Consider the following 19,382-nt stretch of genomic DNA (forward strand, 5'->3'; position numbering starts at 1 on the left):
CAAAAAATTTATGTATTAGCATTCTTGTTTTTTAAGTTTTCAAGGCTATTATATCTGTCGAAAAGTGCCTAAGGTATCCTTTAATTCACATCATGTGCCAGGGACCAACACAGTAAAATTTGCCTTATAAAATGTGATTCTTGTTTTTATGGCCTTCTTTTAAAATTTAATGCATTTTTACAAACATACATGTGCAATGTGCAATTCCAGTCTTTGCCTTAATTTTTTTCAGCACCTGTCCTTTCGGGCAAGTAATTGAAGAAAACCACTTGCCCCCAAACATTTTTGAAAAATCCAACAAAAATCAATTTGTAGTTTTCATTTATTACCTTAAGTATAACAGCAAATTGTTCTTCAGTCAGCTCAAAGTCATCAAATACTTTAAATTCATCATTTTGTAACCAAAACAAAAACAAAAAGGAGAGAAGCATTTAATTAGTAAGTGTCCAAGTGTCGGGCAGACGCTTTTTAATTGAATTTTACAAATGCCGAACACGCAGAATGCTGTGACGTCACCAATTCATGCATAAATATACGAAAGTCAATATTAAGAAGTTCATTCAGGATTTGTGAATTGTTGCTGAAGAAATTATAAAAACTGAGGGATTTAAATATCAGAAAAATGCACTTGCCCATTCGGACAACCACCTGAGAATTTTGACTTGTCCGAAACAGTATTTACTTGTCCCGGGCTTCGGTCAACCCAGTTATGACGAAGAATGGAATTCAATGGCCTTCACCAGAGCAACAACAACACACAGACAAGCATGATGATAGGAAAAATAAGGTTGAGTGTAAAAGACAAGGAAAGCAATGACTACCAAAATTTATTTTCTTTTTGCACTAAAAAATGACAGCGGTTACAGGATCATAACAAATGCCATCTATTTGTCCTTGTCTAAGTGACCTGCAAATGCAAAATTAAGACAACACTGCCAGATATCAAGTAAAAGTAGTCAGAGCAAAAGAACCGTATCATCTCATAGTGCAACATTACCTCAGTGTGAAATTGACCTTTGAAGATAAGAGCACAAATTTTACGAGCGGTATACATTCCCAGGTGCTCTACAATTATGTAAAGTTTGATTGAAATATCATAAATGACGAAATAGTTGTGGCTGAGACACAACACCTGTTGATATTCTTGAATTCAGAATGATATGTTATTCATGTGAAATTACAATCCAATCTTCATCTTTAATTCGCATCTAGATTTCTGATACTCAGTTGCAATGTCATGTGACTTCAACAGGGTTCTCACATGGCTCATCACAGGTCAAAACAAATGTGAACAAACAAGAAAATCACGACAATTTCTAAATAACTTTTTTGACACAAAAGATATGAAAATATTTCTCAGTGACAGTCTATAGATGACTATGCTATTCGACACGCCTTCTGGGGACCAGCCAACCATTACAATAGCAACTAACAACGCGATTATATGGCCGACACGGGTCGCCTTCTTACTATCAGTCAACTTTCACAAAAGCCTAAGCTGTGTATTGTCAATATTGATAACTGTTTTGATTAAGGGTGGTAGCTGCTGGGATTAAGGCATATCTGAGCAATAAATGCAAGTCGGTAATTAACCTCGCCACAAGAAGGCTTGTTGGCCCGTTCAAGCAGTAACAATGCCAGGGGTGCTAAAAATCTCAAAGTGGTTAGAAGAATGATGTGGATCAGTCAATATCATTGCTGCAATGTGAATTTCAGCGACAGTAGCAGGGATAATTCTAGTAAGGCCAGAGTTTTTTTATCTTTAGATTTACGGGAGATTTTTCAAAAAGTTGGGTAAGGAGGAGGAAATAAAAATAAAAATAAAATGCATAAAATGTCCCAAAGGAGAAATAAATAAAAATAAAACGGATTTTTCTCCGATTTTTTTATTTTTTAAATCTTCTTATATCATGAAGACAAAACACACCTTACTTGTGTCAGCTATTTCATAGGCTGAAAAAAGGGTGATAGATCACCATAAAGTTTCAAAAGCATAATTAAAAGATCTTTTTATTGACTGAAAATATTGACCTCAACACTGTGAGTTCAAGCGCTCATTGAAATTAATTGTATATATTTGTTCGAATGCATCTATGCATATGAGGTGCATATATTATCAACCCATGGATTTTATGAAACATTTCAGTGTAATAAAGAAGTTTAAATTGCCAATTCTAACCTTTTGCCCACAATATAAGCATATCCTTTCCATTGTAAAGTAATCAAACATTGAACACAGTTTCAGACACGGTATAATAAGGAGGTCAAATGTGTTTTTCTGTCTTTAACGAAATAGCACCGTGACAATTTACCGTGATGTGGTTTTTATATAGAAAATATAACCAAAAAAAGTAGAAGCCTCTTCACTTGAAAGTTTGACAGGGCTTACGGATACACAGACAGTCAAAATCTACATTTATGTACTTCACCAAAGAAAATTCGGGAGAATTAAGATAAATTTTACAAGTGTTATATGTTTCAAAAAACCAGGTCTAAGAACTGATTTTAGAATCAGTCCTGAAAAATATCCTTCTAATTCCAGCTATGCCCGTTGGCAATAAGCAACGAATAAGTTTGACTTCTTGCACTGACTGCCAGATATCTTATGTTCAGATTTTTTCTGTTTTATCGGAAACACACACTATGTTATTATTACATCATTTTCAGTATTCTATAACGATTTAAATTCTAAATCATTATTAAACTAATTAACAACTACGAATATCACGATACCTTGTGTTTTTCTCTTCAAATATGTGATCGTGAAGCAGTGTGTTCAATGCTCCCCAGAGTCAAATTCAGACAAAAATATCCATTTTGACTATGATGAACACGATATCATTTTGCAGTTTGTGTTTGTCAGAAGCTATACATTTTTGCGCTGTAATCCAATTCATCCTTGTTAATATACGACGTGCTCCAACGACTTTTAATAGACAATACAACCCACGAATTTCTGTCTCCTTATTTTGACCGGAAGTTTCGCAATCATTCCACGAAACGCGAACAACATACTGAATCTACAAAAAAATCACAATAAACACGCTCTAAGTTCACCACGGTTTGATTTAAATAATGAAACATAAACATCGGAACGTTTTTGTAGTAAAACATTTCTATATAGCTGCAGAAATTGTGAGAAATAAGGGGTATGACAAAAACTACTTTCACTTTTGACAGGACGTTGTTATGGTAACGGGTACCTGTTCTGTTTCCCCGCGTATTTCCGACTGGTTTACGTGGTTTGTGCAGTAAAAAGACCGATAATGAATGACAATTGGTACACCAGTTGATTCTGAGATATGGGTTATAGAACACTAATTTTATTTTTTTCTTAACCTTGGAGCAACGTTCGTCGGAAAAAATAAAAATAGAACTACGAAAATGAATTTTATTTTTATTTGGGTTTTGCAATATTTAGGTACGGCGCTCCCGTAAATCTAAAGATATAAAAACTCTGGCCTAAGCGATTTCCGCGATTTCTCGCATAAAAATCGCTCAAATCGCATCCAAATCATATAAATGCGAGATATTCTCGCGCTTGATCGCAGTTTGTGTATTTTGTGTCTTTTCCCTTTTGTTGTTTTACAAAATAAAGCATCGTAATCGCTGATGGCTTATTGTTTATATTAATTGAATTACGGACGAATTGCCTCCCCTACATTGAACACATTCGTGTTATCGAATGTTTTAATCGATATCGTCCACGCACTTGTTTCCAAGCGTTTTTGCGACCCGGAATAGTTTTGTTTACACGGGTTACCACTGTATTTTAAAGGCGTCTACAATATCGGAAGCGTCAAAATGTCAAATCAGAAAACGTTGTTTGCATTCCTTGAAAAAAGTCTCTGGACGAAAATAAAATACCAGCTTCAGATGAAAACAAAAATGGAAAGCCTTCATCTCCCCCCAAAAAAGTCAATGCACCTATCAGCTAAAATGGCTAAATCCTATTTTTTGCTCAAGTATGATGAGTATGAATGTTCATGATGTCGGAACTGTTAACAAGTGTTTTCTTCTAGTCAAACAAATGTATATATCATATCTATATATCTATATATATTGTAAATTTGTAAATATACCGTATTGATATTTATGAATAAAGTTATTGTTATGCATTGTTTTTTCACTGCGTTATCCATGTATTATAAAAATCTCACTGAAATTAAAATTCTCTCACCAATTTTGGACAAATGGGAGCAATTCTCTCATTGAAAATCTTACATAGAATTATCCCTGCAGTAGCATTAAGAAAATGATGAGCATACAAACTTCAGCAACATATTGTTGATATGTCAACAAGTACGCACAGATTGCAAGGAAACTTTAAGCAATTATGTTTAATACTAGCCACAATAATGCGCGTATAGGGAACTTTTTTAACATTTGGATATTCATTTTGTTCCCTAAACACCACAAGTCGACTGATCCATACCAATGTAAAATATATTCTTCAACTGTAACTCCACAATATTTAACACCATATTGTTAAATAAAAACACAAAAGTTAAACATAAATTATTTTTAGCCAATACCTTTCTCTTATTACACATAAGTGTTTATTGAAACACAAATATAGATCGATCTGTCGACAAAGCATCACCATTTTTTAACTATCTAGCAGGTACCCGTTATCTTTCCGCTCAATATACTCAGCGCTGGTATATGTCATTCTTGGCTAGGAATACAACAAGTGGGATATGGACGCGTAGAGTCGCCAACACAAAAATCGTCAGACTCTGAAGCGGCTATTTACATGGACTAGTTTAAGGCCGAAGTTATGAGTAAGGTAATTGGTGATAATAGTGGACAATTATATCATATGATCTTTGACTTATGTACACTTAAAACAGTTTAAGGAAAAAACAGTAGCAGTCATGATTTTCTCCTACCAGATGAAGATCTACGTTGACGTCTATAATGCAACGACACTCCCTAAAAGTAAAAGCTACCCCACCCACTTCCTAAATTTTACAAAAATCAACATAACGAAAGGTCACATTAGCATGTCATGCATTGTACTTTCATCAACATAACAATATGCATCATTTGTTAATATACCTTCAATACAAACAACATGTTCCCGGATCTGTTGTTGAATAAGTGGATCTGGAATAGCATCAATCAGATCGTAAATCGCATAGATACTTGGGTGAACACTTTCAAATCGTTGGATTTCTTGGCGTACAGCCAATGAATTACTAAGGTATGGCTGTATTGGGCTTCTCTGGTTCATGTTTGTGTTTTAAAGGAATTATAATTGCAAAGGGAAGGCCATGGTACAAGAAAAATGCCAATGTTGTCAAAATTCTGCGATTCCGACATTTCCAAAATGGCTCATCACTGAGCATGCGCAATGGAAAGCACCATCTTTGCGCATAATAAACACACTTCCGGTAATGTAGGTCAGATGCAACTACTCAATTTAAGTTCAAAATGTTTACGATCAGAGAGAGGCATCGAGTCCTGTCATTTAATTAAAAAAATATATAGAGCACGAGTGTTTGTTTTCGTGCAAGATCGCAATAAATTTCATCGAGTGAGTATCAAAGCCTGTGTAACAACGAGTAAAATATTTTTTGGTTGATGCTCACAAACAATTTGACTGTTTATTAAATGCATGAAATGGGTATAAATTAAATTTAATAATTGTTTGTTTTTTTCACATAAAAACGAGCCATTTCACAAATGAAGTCGTTGAAATTGTACCACAGCCCCGTGCGCTCTAGCGTTTGATTTGGAAGTGCAAGCGGTGTAAAATTTCAAAACAGTGAAATATATCAAATTGGTTTTTTTACTGTTTGCAGAAATAACTTTAAATCACCGGAGGCATATCAAAAAAGTGCGTGTACACCATCCTTTGTCGTTATGCTATAGAATCGATGTGATAACAGTTTTAACAGTTTACACTTTAAATTTATGCTCACTGACATTCAACGAATGATAGAGACCAATAAGGAATTTAGATTGGACGTTATTTGATTTACAACGCTTTGTGAAGAAAGTTATATATATAACCTATAACCCTTAAGCTAAGTCACTCTCGCTGGCACGATTTTGCACGAGCGTGTGATATTGTGTTGTGGAGCGTGTGATATTGTGTTGTGGAGCGTGTGATATTGTGTTGTGGAGCGTAACGGAGAACCAGAAGAAACCCAACTTGTCCGGCTTGTGACCACCAACCAAAATCACATTTTAACCAATTTATATACACAATTCCCCATAACTAAAGATTCAACCTTAGCAAATCACAAAAGTACAACTGTACTAGTGATTAATCAAAACACTGAACCTACTACCCGGTAAAGTTTAATAGAAGAGTACACATTCGTGACCTCGCTGAACTATGTATTATCAGTGACGGAAGATTAATGGAAGCTAGACTTGTTGACTTTTAGTGAAACATTTAAACCCAATACATTTATTACCAAAACATTCAAAAAGAAAAGAAACACTGCTGTCCACTTGGTCATGTGGTCATAAAACCAGACCAGGCCCTTTGTTGTTCTTGGATTTGTCCCTGAAATTTAATTTGATTCGGATCGTACAGATGTATTTTTTTAAGGGGGGGGGGGGGGGGTATTTGATTTTTGCTCCTGAGCTTGTCCATGGAATATTGAAACTATTTTAATGTAAACATGACAATAAGTTTATTGATCACAGCAGTTGCCTTGCTTTCTGTAAACGCCATGTTTGGAGCTGACAGCAAACGTAGGCTACGACAAATTAATATTTTTGTTGCACGGATTTTGGCTGAAAATCAATTGGGGTGAGCTTGCGAAATAAAAAATTATGAGTATTTTTTTTCAATTTTGTTTAATAACAAGCGAAAAAAAATGTTTCCTACATAAGTTATTATTTAGAATGATAAACCTGAATGATCTCTTCTAACAAATACCCACGGAAAAAGTATCTCAGTCATCCGAAACTTGTCATTGTTGAGACATGTAATAGCATATGTTTTCAACATGGCTGAACAATTGAAATGATGTTTGTTTTTGTTGTTTTTTGAATTTTTAATATGTTTTATTCGTATTATTATATTGGCATTTTCTGAAAAACATGTGCGCTCTTAGTTATATTCCCTTTCTGTTTTTTTCCTGAATGCATTACGCATTTAGGGACCTTCACATTAAACTCACGTCATGCATTTACATCATATAAACTGTTCCGTATTTCGCTCCTTTCATATAAGGTTAGGTAAATAAAAATGAATTAGGTCATTACTTCAGATAAAACAATTTATTAAAGTGGCGAATTAATCAGTTCGATACATGTTATCAATAAATCCATAGTTTTGAAAGCGCAACGACAAACAAGACACGCAAAGAAAAGTTATCTTAAATTCCTTTCGAGCAACTCTGTTTCCATATATTAGTGATATAGGAAGCATTTCAAACCTTCTTGAGTCGTGTTTATTTTGGTCAAAACCCACCTGTGTACAATGACATTGCTTGGCATTTATTAAATAAATTACTTAATATCTTGCATAAGTAATGCACCATATAATGGGATGCATGCATTTGACGAAAATTCTGACTTGGACGTGGTTTTAAATGGAAATATAGCAAAGGAGTTTTGACATTATGTGTTCGCAAAAAGTAATTGGCGATCTTTAATAGCACCGTAGCTGCTTTGTCATATAATCTTTATAGGACCACCGTGGACTTATTTTGATCAAAGCACCGGCGACATTAAGAAAATTAGAAATGTTTTACTAGTTTTAATCGAAAATTACGTTACGATAGATATACTTCATGTGCAATCATAAAAAACTGTTAATTTCAAGGATGGATTTCCTAATTATTATTCTAGGAACGATGGTTTCCTACCACGGTAAGTAAATCTGAATATAACGACACAAGACCCATCAATTTTATATCACATGTGTATATAAATATGAAATTATAAAATACTCTTCAAATAAGCCAAAATTCTTAACATATCAATGGCAGTAAGACCACATTGTGGGATGAAAGTTTTATCTTCTTATATATTAATGCCACTTAGAAACTGTTTGCACCCACTTCTCGATATCAAGGTCACCAGACAAAGATTAAACAAAAATGCCGTGACATCGTTTAAAACAAATGCAACAATTAGTTAACCAATCGATGTTTAAACAACATTCAGATGAGCGATCAAGACAAATCATATTAAAACGATAGAAATACATGAAGACAAAATTATTATATAAAAAAATTATGCATAGTAGGGAATGGTCCAGTAGTCATAGACCAACTACATTTTTGCTGTAGCTTAAATGAAAAACAGACAACGAGCACCAATGGTATTATACATATGAAGTAATTCGAAGTTTCCCTCGTTTGGTTTTGGCAAAGATATATTGTCATAATTTCAGTAGCAAGTGCAGCACAGGCAACTCCACCAGACAACAGAGGAACAGAGTTCATTCTGATGTTTATGGAGAACTTGAGACTAGGTACGCAGGTGTTTAACTTGGAACTTTACTGCACAACGCAGGAGAAGACACCAGTGTCCGTCCATGTTACATCGCCATTGTGGAGCAGTCCGAAAGTAGACACCACGTTTTCTGTAGTTGAGGGACAAGTTCAGAAAGTGATTATTGCATCGGATTTAAGAATGACTGGAAGTGGTGTAGACAATAAAGCCATTCTAGTGACCGCCAACAAAGAAGTGGCATGCTATGGTGCAAATAAAGAAACCCTGTCGAATGATGGATATTTGGGCCTGCCCGTTGATGCTTTGGGGACAGACTATTACGCTATTGTACATAGTCCACCAACTATCAAAGCTGAGGTCGGTCTTGCTTCAACGGAAGATGGAACAAATGTGAAGATAACCCTGCCGTCCGGAAATGGACCTACCGATGTAACATTTCAGGGAAAGACATATCATGCAGGGGACACCATTTCAGTGAACTTGAACAAATTCCAAACGTTACAGATTCAAAGTGATGGTGACTTGACAGGTATATACCTATTATTTTTTTCATATTTCTGTCTTACTGTTAAAAAAACATACGTCCAATCATATAAATTATGAGAAGTAAAAGCAATATTAAACACATTTTAAAACAATGAACCACTACAACAATCATTATATCACAAGAATTACTACCGAGAAAGGATTTTTTTTGTTACGTTGCATCATCATGTATATTGTATAAGAAAAGTCTGATGTGAAAAAAATATACCGGATTATACAGTGTGTGCGTATACCACGTGATAAATTGCGTCATAAATGCTACGTCGGAAGGCAATATTTTGTCTTGAATGAAGACTTTAAACAAAGATAACTTCACTATTTCTTCACCATTTTTAATGACTCATAGCGAAGTCAACGCCGCTTATGGAGCCCCGCCTTCGGTCCTTTACCAGAGTTTGATTGAGAGTTTAGTTTCTTAAAACACTTCGACAAACCTTTTCACAATACGGCCGTCGGACGGAGAACTGTCAAAACATTATCTTGGAAACAGGTTTGTCGAAGTGTTTGATGAAACTAATCACCTTATCAATCTTCGTTAATAAAACGAAGGCGGTGCTCTTTAAGCGGCATAATCTGCCCTTTGTTTCAGTTAAAAACTTAAAATGGTGTAGTAAAAGAAAAGTTACTTTTGTCGTAGCATACATGACGTAATTTATCACGTGGTATACACACACTATTATACATAAAACCTAATTAATCATTAGAAGTTACATGTTATGTTCGAGAAAGACTATGCAATCCTGATTTCAAATTTTATAGGTACGCATATTGAAGCTTCTCATCCTGTCGCTGCATTTAGTGGAAACATAAAAACAAACATTGGTAAGGGCAGCTTTTCTGACCACTTGGTAGAGCAGCTTGTTCCCTCGGACAGATGGGGCAAGGAGTTTGTAACTGCGCCTATTCCTGGACGAACAGTTGGAGATGTATTTCGAGTAGTGGCAAAGGAGGACAACACTGTGGTAACGGTTCCAGGTAAGTCACCGATTCATTTAAACGCAGGGGAGAGAGCAGTCTTCGAGATTCCATCAACCCAATACAGTCACATCACTTCCTCCAAGCCTATAATGATGGCACAGTTTGTAAAGAGCCAGCAGAATTCGACTGAACCCGCTGACCCGTCTATGATGATCATTCCTCCTTACGAACAGTTCGGATCAGATTATACATTCACTATGCCAGAATACTCTCACCCGGAGTATGGAAACAACTCCATTTATCGGTATCAAAACGAGTTCATGATCGTTGCCAAGAAGTCCGACATAAGCGGTTTGCTTCTGGACGGGAAGCCATTTCCACAGACGCAATGGGTGGACATACCTGGGAGCAACTTGGTTGGCTCGTATGTTACGTTGCCTCATGGTCCTCATACAGTACGACACAGCGACCCTTTGTCCACGTTTGGTGGCTACCTTTATGGACATGCATATCACGAGTCGTACGGGTTTCCAACGGGGATGCGCACAGCTATTATTTATAATCCAGTAAGTAGCTATGATATTGTACTCCGCTTAGAAAATGTTGAACATGGTACAATGTAAGTAAATGTATTGGAGATCCATTTTCCCTTTGAATCGAGTTAATATTATTGTCTTCCGACGCATCTCGGCCAACCCCTACATATTGTCTACAAGTATCATCAGTGGTAATAGTTTGCCTTTCAAAGAATTTACTGGTATTTATTAAAAAAAATAAAAACTATTGGGACAAAACTGTTTGAAAATGATATTATTTACATTGTTTGGAACGGATGACTTGACTTATATTGTTTTTGTTAAAATGTTTGGGAAAGATTACCTTTATAATTTTGGTGTCAAAAATTATGATTTTCTAAACAGAATTGCAAGCCGACGCCGAGTGTCCCAGGTGATGGGATTGATAATGACTGCGACAATAAAATTGACGAGGAGCTCTGTACGCTCGACAATAAAAGAAAAGGTATTTTAAATTGTTGTTTTTGCCTCAAAAGTTACATTTTGCTGCGTGTTTTTTTTAAATAAAATATTTTTATTGATGATACATGTGATTTACACATGTTTGAAGTCCTGGTGCACCACAAAAATAAGAATCATTCATTACTATACAATTCGTCGCCTTATTCCTAAAAATGCCAGACATTTTTACACTATTATAGAAAATCAGCTTAAAAATTCAATTTTCAATGAAAAAATGTTGTGGATATCATTATCATAAAACTAAACTTTTGATATCGCCAAGAAATAGAGCTTATTTTTTTCTACGATTACAGTTTTAGAAAAAAATACCATATTCCACTAGATTGAAGATACATGTGACATTAAGATAATAAGCGACGAACTATGGAATGAACAGTTTGACAGATATCTTTTTGTACTCTTATAAATAAGGGTTACAGTGATGAAAAACAATGAAACACTGAATAAATAAGAGCCAAAAAAGAGGAACATAAACAATAATACCAATAATAACATATGTGCTTAAAGTGCCCTTTTTTATTTTGCACAATGACAACTATTTTTCCCTGTTATAGTTAATAAATATGCTCAAGTATACTTACTATTCACAATAACGTTCACTTTTGACTACAAATTGCTGTTGTTGTACTCATCAGAACACGAAACAGTCTTGTAATCATGATATAAAGCTTAATTTCCAAAGGAATGCCTTAAATGTATGTTATATAAATTTAAATCAAACGCTACTTGTAAGATGAAATCCTAAAAGATCACTAGTCCGCTCTGACCTAAAATGCAAACAAGTTACGTCCCTTTTACATAATTTCGCCATTTGTTTTAAAGGTTTTTAATTTCGAATGCTTATCATTACATTGTTAATTCTATCGTAGACTGTAGTCACTGCAGTGTCCGGCAACATTCATGAACTATAAATTGTTTACTACACTGTATGTTTTCCCTTATAAGACGATGACGGGGATGGAAGAATTGACGAAGACTGTGTGAAGACTACACCAAGTAAGTCGTCGTGGCAGTTGACTGGGTTGTAAATCAAACACTTAGTTGATCACTGATAATATTCTATAATTTTAAAAGATAAAAACATATGATTGGATTATGAAATTGATTAACTGAAAACCTTCGCCCATTGATATAAACAACAAATTACCAGTATTGCTTTTGTGACCGGTCAAATTGAGTCTTTAGATGTAGGCATACATGTACATGTAGTCCAAATAATAGATGCAGGACTAAGTGAATCACTTTCAAAGTGTACCATTTCAGGAACTAGTGAACCACATATTATCACTGTTTAAATGCAATTCTTCACACTATTACTACACTGCAAAGATGGTTTATTTAGCAGTTTGAACTTGAACAATCATGAAAACCTAGGACTTTTAAAATATCATGACAAATAAGAAAGTAGTGATTTTAAATAAGAACTTTTGAGAAACTGCTGAGTACAGTAACATAAAAACAAGACATGCATAGATATGATGATATATTTATTATTATCAATAAATCAACAACACAATGCAGCACAAATAATTGATATTAATAAAAAGCACATGATACAAAGCACATAATGATAACAAATAAATAAAGCATCTTAAGCACTTGATTAACCACACTAGACCATTCCAAAAAAACATAAAACAATACATAGCAAACAAATTTTATTTTAATTGTTCAAAATACTAATACTTTAACACTTTGATATGATTAACAATGTATTCATATTGCCTTTAAATCACTTATAATCAAGAAAATAAACTCTGAAATCTAAAATAACATTCAGACAATATTCACCATATAACCATATGGATGGTTCACTTTGTCTGTCCAAGTGGTTCACTTAAAGTGGTTCACTTAGTTCTTCATTCCCTAATAATTGTACGTTGAAGGATTTGCTATGATTTTAATGTGGCAAATCCTGTAAAAAGTAAATCTTATGGTTTAGACGTCAGTGAAGTCTTTTCGTATATTCTTTTTAAAGCATATTATATTCACTAGGATTTCTTATTAATTGTTTAATAAAAAGCTTGTCCCCATCTTCTTCTTTTACAAATCTGGGGGATTTTTCCTTCCGCCATTGGATATGACATGTACGCCATTATCAATATCAATAAATAATAATAAGTAAGTGGCTTACTGAAATTAGGGATGAATTTTTGAAATGCTTGTTAAATAATTGCCTCTTGATAAATTTGTAATTATCTGCCTACTATATGTGTTTTGAAATCATTATATTATCAAAATAAATGCTAGTTAAACCAAATAATTGCCTAAGAAAACGTGAAATGCACACAACCATTGTACATATATAAAAATATAGATAAGTTTGGATATGTGATAAAAGAATATTTATTTCATTTTTTTAACAAATTGGCCTATTACTGAAGTACTTAACCTATCCCAAAATATTAAATATATGTTTAAGAAGTTCTAATAATTGCATGTATAAATTTCTAGTTGATGGTCAGTGGGGAAACTGGGGCACCTGGAGTTCATCTTGCTCTGTTACATGTGGTGATGGCGTACTGACGAGGGTGAGACTATGTGATGCCCCGAAGCCAAAGTTTGGGGGGATAAACTGCACGGGCAATGACCAAGAAACAAAATCCTGCTACAGTGGACAGCCTTGCCCCTGTAAAACATGTTCTTATGGATAATTTATAAATGATTTTGATTCACATTGAAAATGGTTGCTACAGATATTAGGATAACATCATCTTTTATTATTTTACATTCAATTTACACAACACTGGTTGTCATTCAACCAGTAAAATGACCAATAAAAGAATTATATTTTGTCAATAAGTAATAGCACATGGTTTTATAATCCTCTGACAAACAAACTTTGACAATTAATTTACCTGTTGGAGCTCAGCTCCCATTCGGGTCAAATTACAAAATTATAAATTGATAGTATGCTGGCTCATAGGTTGTGTCATTCATTATAGTATAATAGCGAGATATTTACAATATATTTTTTACAGAAACTGAAATTATGGAAATTTTCTTAAAACCCATTTCACTGAGAATACTACTGAATTAACATCAATTACAACATTTCCAGTGGATGTCAATTCCTTTTGCTCTAAGAACAGCAGAGGGATAGCCCCAAATCCCGTAAATTGTGCCCAGTACATTGACTGCAGTCGAACCAGCCCCTTGGGTCAGCCCCATCTGTTCGAGTGCCCATATCCTGACCTCTTTAACAATGTCACGATGCAGTGTGATGACTTTGAACATGTCCAGTGTGGGCGGAGAATGGAGCCTATGGACCCATGTATGTGTGTTTGTGAATCACATTTTTTTTAACTGGGTGATGTAATTAAGATGATCTTTAAAAATGAAATTGATAGATTGCTTAAATGGTTTGGTTAAAAGTATGTGCCCACCAAAATTCTGTTGTCAGATAGAAATTGTAATAAATGTTATGAATTTAGAAAAAAAAAAACCTAAACATTATTTTCATGTATTGAATACAAAAAATTGACTCCCAGTCAAATTGTTTTCAAAAATTTACTAACGGAAAATTTTATACAACATTACAGGTGACTACATTCAGAACAAGTGTAATGGTTCTGACCCAAACTGCCCACCATGTCGGGACCGCTGGCCGACGTGTGTCGGTGTTGACGACGGAAAACAGCCACAGTCAGTATTTGCCCCAGAGTACAAGGATTGCAAGAAAAACCGCACCATGGGCCAGGGAAAGTGCGCTATCGGCTTCTTTAACCCCCAGCTGCATAAGTGCACACCACACAATCCAGGTAAGTGACCTCTTCAAGTATTGTTAAATTTAGTGTCCGTCCATTTCATACTTGCCATATTTCTGAGAGACTTTCCATTGGTTTAAGGTCTGAATTCCTGGGGATTTTGATATAAGACCAGAGGATTTTCACACAAAAAATTAACGCAATATTGACATAATATAATACAGAATGAATGTTTACTAACATTTATTTATTGCTCTGATATTCATTCTAGATAAGAATAAATAACATATTATATTATAAAATCATCATGTCAATTCATAGCATAAATATCTAATTCATCAGCATTATAAGAAGAAAAGCTCATGGTATACATATACATTTAGAACCTGATAGCACAAAGAAGCCTTAAAATAAGACATGATATATTGTGAATTTGCAGCACTATATAAACTTAACTTTTTAATAGCACATTCGCTTATCAATATTGTTCATTTCTTCGATTTTTCAAATACCGGTAGTCAGATTTGTTTAAATTTTCAATTGATCATGTTTTTAAAAGTTGATAAAAATGTGTCATTTGGCATTGATAAAAAAATATGTGTCAACATTGTAATTAACAAAGTCATTAATGGAGTCTATTTGTCTGTCCACATTATGTTTACTTTGTTACTGTATAGTTTTAAAAGCAAATTTCCACCTTTGTTAATCACCTAATTTGTTTTATAGAATCTTACTTTGCTGTTAATTATTCTCCCATACACATGGCTATTTTTAGGCACATTGGGTTTCTATTGCCGACAACACCCCACGGAACTTCTGGCAGAGCCTAGTAGCTGTGCCAAGTATTACGACTGTTCCAAGAAAGGCCACACTTTGAATGACTTTGTTGCCGAGTGCACCTACCCGGACCTGTTTTCAACCACGACAGGGAAGTGTGGGAACTTCACGTCGGTTTCCTGTCCACCCAGGATGGAGCCACAAGCTCCTTGTAGGTTCACAGGGGTCATCTTTACAATAAACATGCAATAAAATATTATATCATGAATTACGTTATAATGATGTTACGTTAGTGTCACAAAACTAATTGAAAGATTCACTTGCCAATTTAAATGAGTTTTTGTCTTATGTTTCCATTCATATTATTTTTTTTGGAAAAAATACCAACTATTGTGATATCAATAATTTCATAAGTGTCACTAGGTTGTAGGTTTCCATTCATACAATTTGTTTTGAACAAAAGACAATATACTGTGAAAAAAATCATTAGTGTCACTTAGTTGTAGATTTACTAGCAAATTTAATTGAGTTGTCTTACTTACCATTTGTACAATTTATTTGAGATAAATGCCATACTTGTATGATAAATTTGTTGATAAAAAAGACACACAAGGTGCAGCTAAATTATATCTTTAGGAATCAAGAAAATCCTTGGTTTTATACAATAACGCACAACTGGCAATATCAAACTGACCAGTCACCAATGGTCAATCAAATGATTAGTTGACCAATAATATGATTATATTTTTATCAAAATTTGTCATGAATATTCTATTAGTGCCTGGACATTTCTTGAAGCTGCACAAGCTAAAAAAAAACAGTTTTAAGGGAAATTGTTGCAATTTAAGATATGTAATATATATGTATCATTGGTTTCAGGCCAGTACGACCAAAACAAATGTCCAGCGGGTAACTCTACTTGCGTATGTCCAGACAACCATGCTGACTGCCGAAGTCAGCCAGACGGTCAGCAGTCATGGCCGGGTAAACTCTGGGGGCCTCTGTATGTGGAGTGTGACACCAACAGGACCCTTGGTCAACACAAGTGCAAGGATGGGCTCTACTATCACCCTGTACAAAAGAACTGTACTGATGTCGTCCAGCCTTGTAAGTCTTTCTCGTAACAGCAATATTCATTGTTGCCTTTCGTTTTAAATGACTTGTAGAGTCTTCAAACTGAGTATACACCTTGGTCAAGGCCATTGATCTCAATTGATTTTGAGGTCAGTAGGTCAAATGTCAAGGTCAAGGTGCCTTTGAGCGTCAAAGAGGCCACGGATATGAAGACACCATTGATTATAACAATTGCATGTATGTTTTTTTTGCTAACTATACTTGATGAGATTTCATTTTCTCTTTTCTAGCAGAAATCAAGGATGTATGTACTGCCAATCCTAAGATGGTCTACCCTGATTCCCAGAATTGCCAGAAATACATCAACTGTTCTGCCCAGAATACGTTGCTAGGCAACCACATTGTTGAGTGCACCTATCCTGACCTCTTCTCTATGACAACCAAGGCCTGTGAACAGTTCGATACAGTCAACTGTGACAAGAGACACGAACCAATGGCCCCATGTATGCATCTTTGATTTAATTGTTTTGTATGAAATTAAAGTTTTACTACATGAAATGGAAAACAAAAGCAAAAAATGCTTCATTGTCAAGAATAAAACAAAACATGCAAGACAAACTTTGAACTACTAAAGGTCTTAATTAATAATTTATTTGCCTCCCATAACTACAAAAATTAAAAATCATATAGTTTTCTTAATATTTTTTTATCCCAATTGCCATAATGAATAAAGAAATTGCAAAAAATGATTTTTGTTTGTGCAATCCAGGTGACTATGACCAAAACAAGTGTTCCCCTGGCAACTCAACCTGTAACTGTCCTAACCTGTTGCCCAGTTGCGTTAGCAAAGCTGATGGGAACCAGTCTTTCCCCTCCCACATGTGGAAACCAGACTATATCACCTGCAACAAAAACAGGACAGTGATTCCCACAAAGAAATGTACCAAGGGGTACTTTCATCCTGTCACCAAACAGTGCACTGAGCAAGTTGCAAAACGTAAGCTTGTCTTCAAGTACACATTTTAAGCTCATCTTTGTTTCAAATAAAAAATTGTATTGGTATATTTTTTGTCTCATTGTCGACAGTGGTATTGTGTTTCTTCAGCAAAATAACCATAACCCAAAAACTGTTTAAGATATTCAAATGAAATTTGGCCAGAGACAATATGCACATTTATAGCAAGTCCCATAACTCTACCTTAACAAATGTTTAGTTATTCCCATTGTTCGAATGAAAACTAAACTGACGAACAATGGGGACGACTCTGTGCAGCTTTTGATTTTGCATGTGCTGTCCAATTTGCGTTTTTAAAAGTAATGTTCAGAATGATTACAATGATAAGATATGTTATATATATTGATATATATTTGTTTGAGCTAAAATGCACATAGGTATTTCAAATCAAATAAAGTTACCAGTAGTTACATTGGCAATTTTTTTGCAGAATTTAATGTTTCAACTTTGTCACTCTTTCAGATCACTTGGCAGTTTTATAATTTTCCTGAAAATCACTACTAGTTTACTCAAAACTTTCAATATAATTTAGCTGATGCCAGTCCATACTGCCAGGCCAATCCCAGCGCCATATTTCCATGGCCAGACAGCTGCGCCCAGTATGTCAACTGCTCTGCTTTGGTGGCAGGGGGTGCATCCTCAGACCCCGTATCTGAGTGTAAATATCCAGACCTGTTCTCCACGACCACTATGAAGTGTCAGGATTTTGCAACTGTTCAGTGTGGACTGAGACCTGAGCCACAGGCACCCTGTAAGTGATATTTAGCTTGTACGTTTTTCAAACAAGACATGTTTTTTCCATCTATTGACATTGTCATATGTAGACAAAGAAATGTTTTGTTTGATATCAACCCTAGTGAACTCCCGCTGAGGCAGAGACCCCAACATTTATTTATTAAGAGATTTTCATCCATGTTAAGTCTTTCTATGTTGTTTTGTGATGTTGTGTGTCTCTCGTTTCGTGTCTGCTATTCCGTAAAGTTTGTGCTTCAAAACAGGGCCTCTCGTTTTTAATTGTATTATTATTGAGTGATGAAGTGGGAATTCTCTTTCCGTATACCATGTACAGTTTTTGTTTTGTGTTACAGGTGAATATAAGCAAAATAATTGCAGTGTGTCAGACCCCAATTGTGTCCCTTGTCCTAGTCGACTCCCCAGTTGTGTCGGCAAGGCAGATGGGAACCAGTCTTTTCCCTCCCGGATGTGGAAACCAGACTATGTAGAATGTTACAAGAACAGAACAGTGATTCCAACCAAGAATTGCACCAAGGGGTACTTTCATCCTATCTTGATGATGTGTACCGAGGATGTGAACAAAAGTAAGTGGATTGGAACAAATGGGAGGACAAGCCTGAAGTTGTTTGCTAACAAACTGATTTAAACCCCCAGTAAACTTTATTTGTTTGACTATGAAACTTTTGTCTTTAAAAAATATCTTGGTTAAATTGTAGGCTACTGGGTCCTTGTAGCTCCCATTTTTATGCCCCTGAAGGTGGGCATATTAAAATCGCACTGTCCGTCCGTCTGTGTGTCCGGCTCAATAACTCGTGTCCAGGCTGTAACTTTCCCTTGTATGGACAGATTTTAAAATAACTTGCCTCATGTGTTCCACATACCAAGATGACGTGTCGCGTGCAAGACCCGTGTCCCTACCTCTAAGGTCAAGGTCACACTTAGTGTTTATTCACAATGGAGTGCTGCATATAAGGACATAGAGAATAGGTTGTCGTGTCCGGGCTGTAACTTTCTCTTGTATGGACAGATTTTAAAATACCTTGCCACATGTGTCCTACATACCAAGACGACGTGTCATGTGCAAGACCCGTGTCCCTACCTCTAAGGTCAAGGTCACACTAAGTGTTTATTCACAATGGAGTGATGCAT

General features: G+C 35.2%; 2 protein-coding genes across 18 annotated transcripts in view; one reads left to right on the forward strand and one right to left on the reverse strand.

Annotated features, from left to right (window-relative positions):
- The window catches only part of LOC128236034 (centaurin-gamma-1A-like), a 70,767-nt gene extending 65,401 nt beyond the window's left edge, over positions 1–5,366 (reverse strand). For 16 of the 17 annotated variants that reach the window (XM_052950853.1, XM_052950851.1, XM_052950850.1 and 13 more), the window contains exon 1: positions 5,062–5,365. In XM_052950853.1, coding sequence (XP_052806813.1) covers positions 5,062–5,236 — 175 coding nt within the window. In that variant the 5' untranslated portion in view covers positions 5,237–5,365. Of the gene's footprint in view, positions 1–5,061 lie in introns of all 17 variants that reach the window. The other variant, XM_052950838.1, reaches the window with a different exon arrangement.
- A 2,371-nt stretch (positions 5,367–7,737) lies between these two features.
- The window catches only part of LOC128236263 (uncharacterized), a 75,145-nt gene continuing 63,500 nt past the window's right edge, over positions 7,738–19,382 (forward strand). Inside the window, exons 1-14 of the mRNA XM_052951148.1 lie at positions 7,738–7,836; positions 8,363–8,953; positions 9,730–10,454; positions 10,809–10,908; positions 11,871–11,921; positions 13,380–13,556; positions 13,987–14,199; positions 14,468–14,686; positions 15,408–15,620; positions 16,289–16,516; positions 16,774–16,986; positions 17,253–17,480; positions 18,031–18,249; positions 18,587–18,817. Of these exons, the coding sequence (XP_052807108.1) occupies positions 7,758–7,836; positions 8,363–8,953; positions 9,730–10,454; positions 10,809–10,908; positions 11,871–11,921; positions 13,380–13,556; positions 13,987–14,199; positions 14,468–14,686; positions 15,408–15,620; positions 16,289–16,516; positions 16,774–16,986; positions 17,253–17,480; positions 18,031–18,249; positions 18,587–18,817 (3,487 nt within the window). The 5' untranslated portion in view covers positions 7,738–7,757. The remainder of the gene's footprint in view (positions 7,837–8,362; positions 8,954–9,729; positions 10,455–10,808; positions 10,909–11,870; positions 11,922–13,379; positions 13,557–13,986; positions 14,200–14,467; positions 14,687–15,407; positions 15,621–16,288; positions 16,517–16,773; positions 16,987–17,252; positions 17,481–18,030; positions 18,250–18,586; positions 18,818–19,382) is intronic.

Source organism: Mya arenaria, chromosome 5, assembly GCF_026914265.1.
Source record: "Mya arenaria isolate MELC-2E11 chromosome 5, ASM2691426v1".
NCBI lineage: Eukaryota > Metazoa > Mollusca > Bivalvia > Myida > Myidae > Mya > Mya arenaria.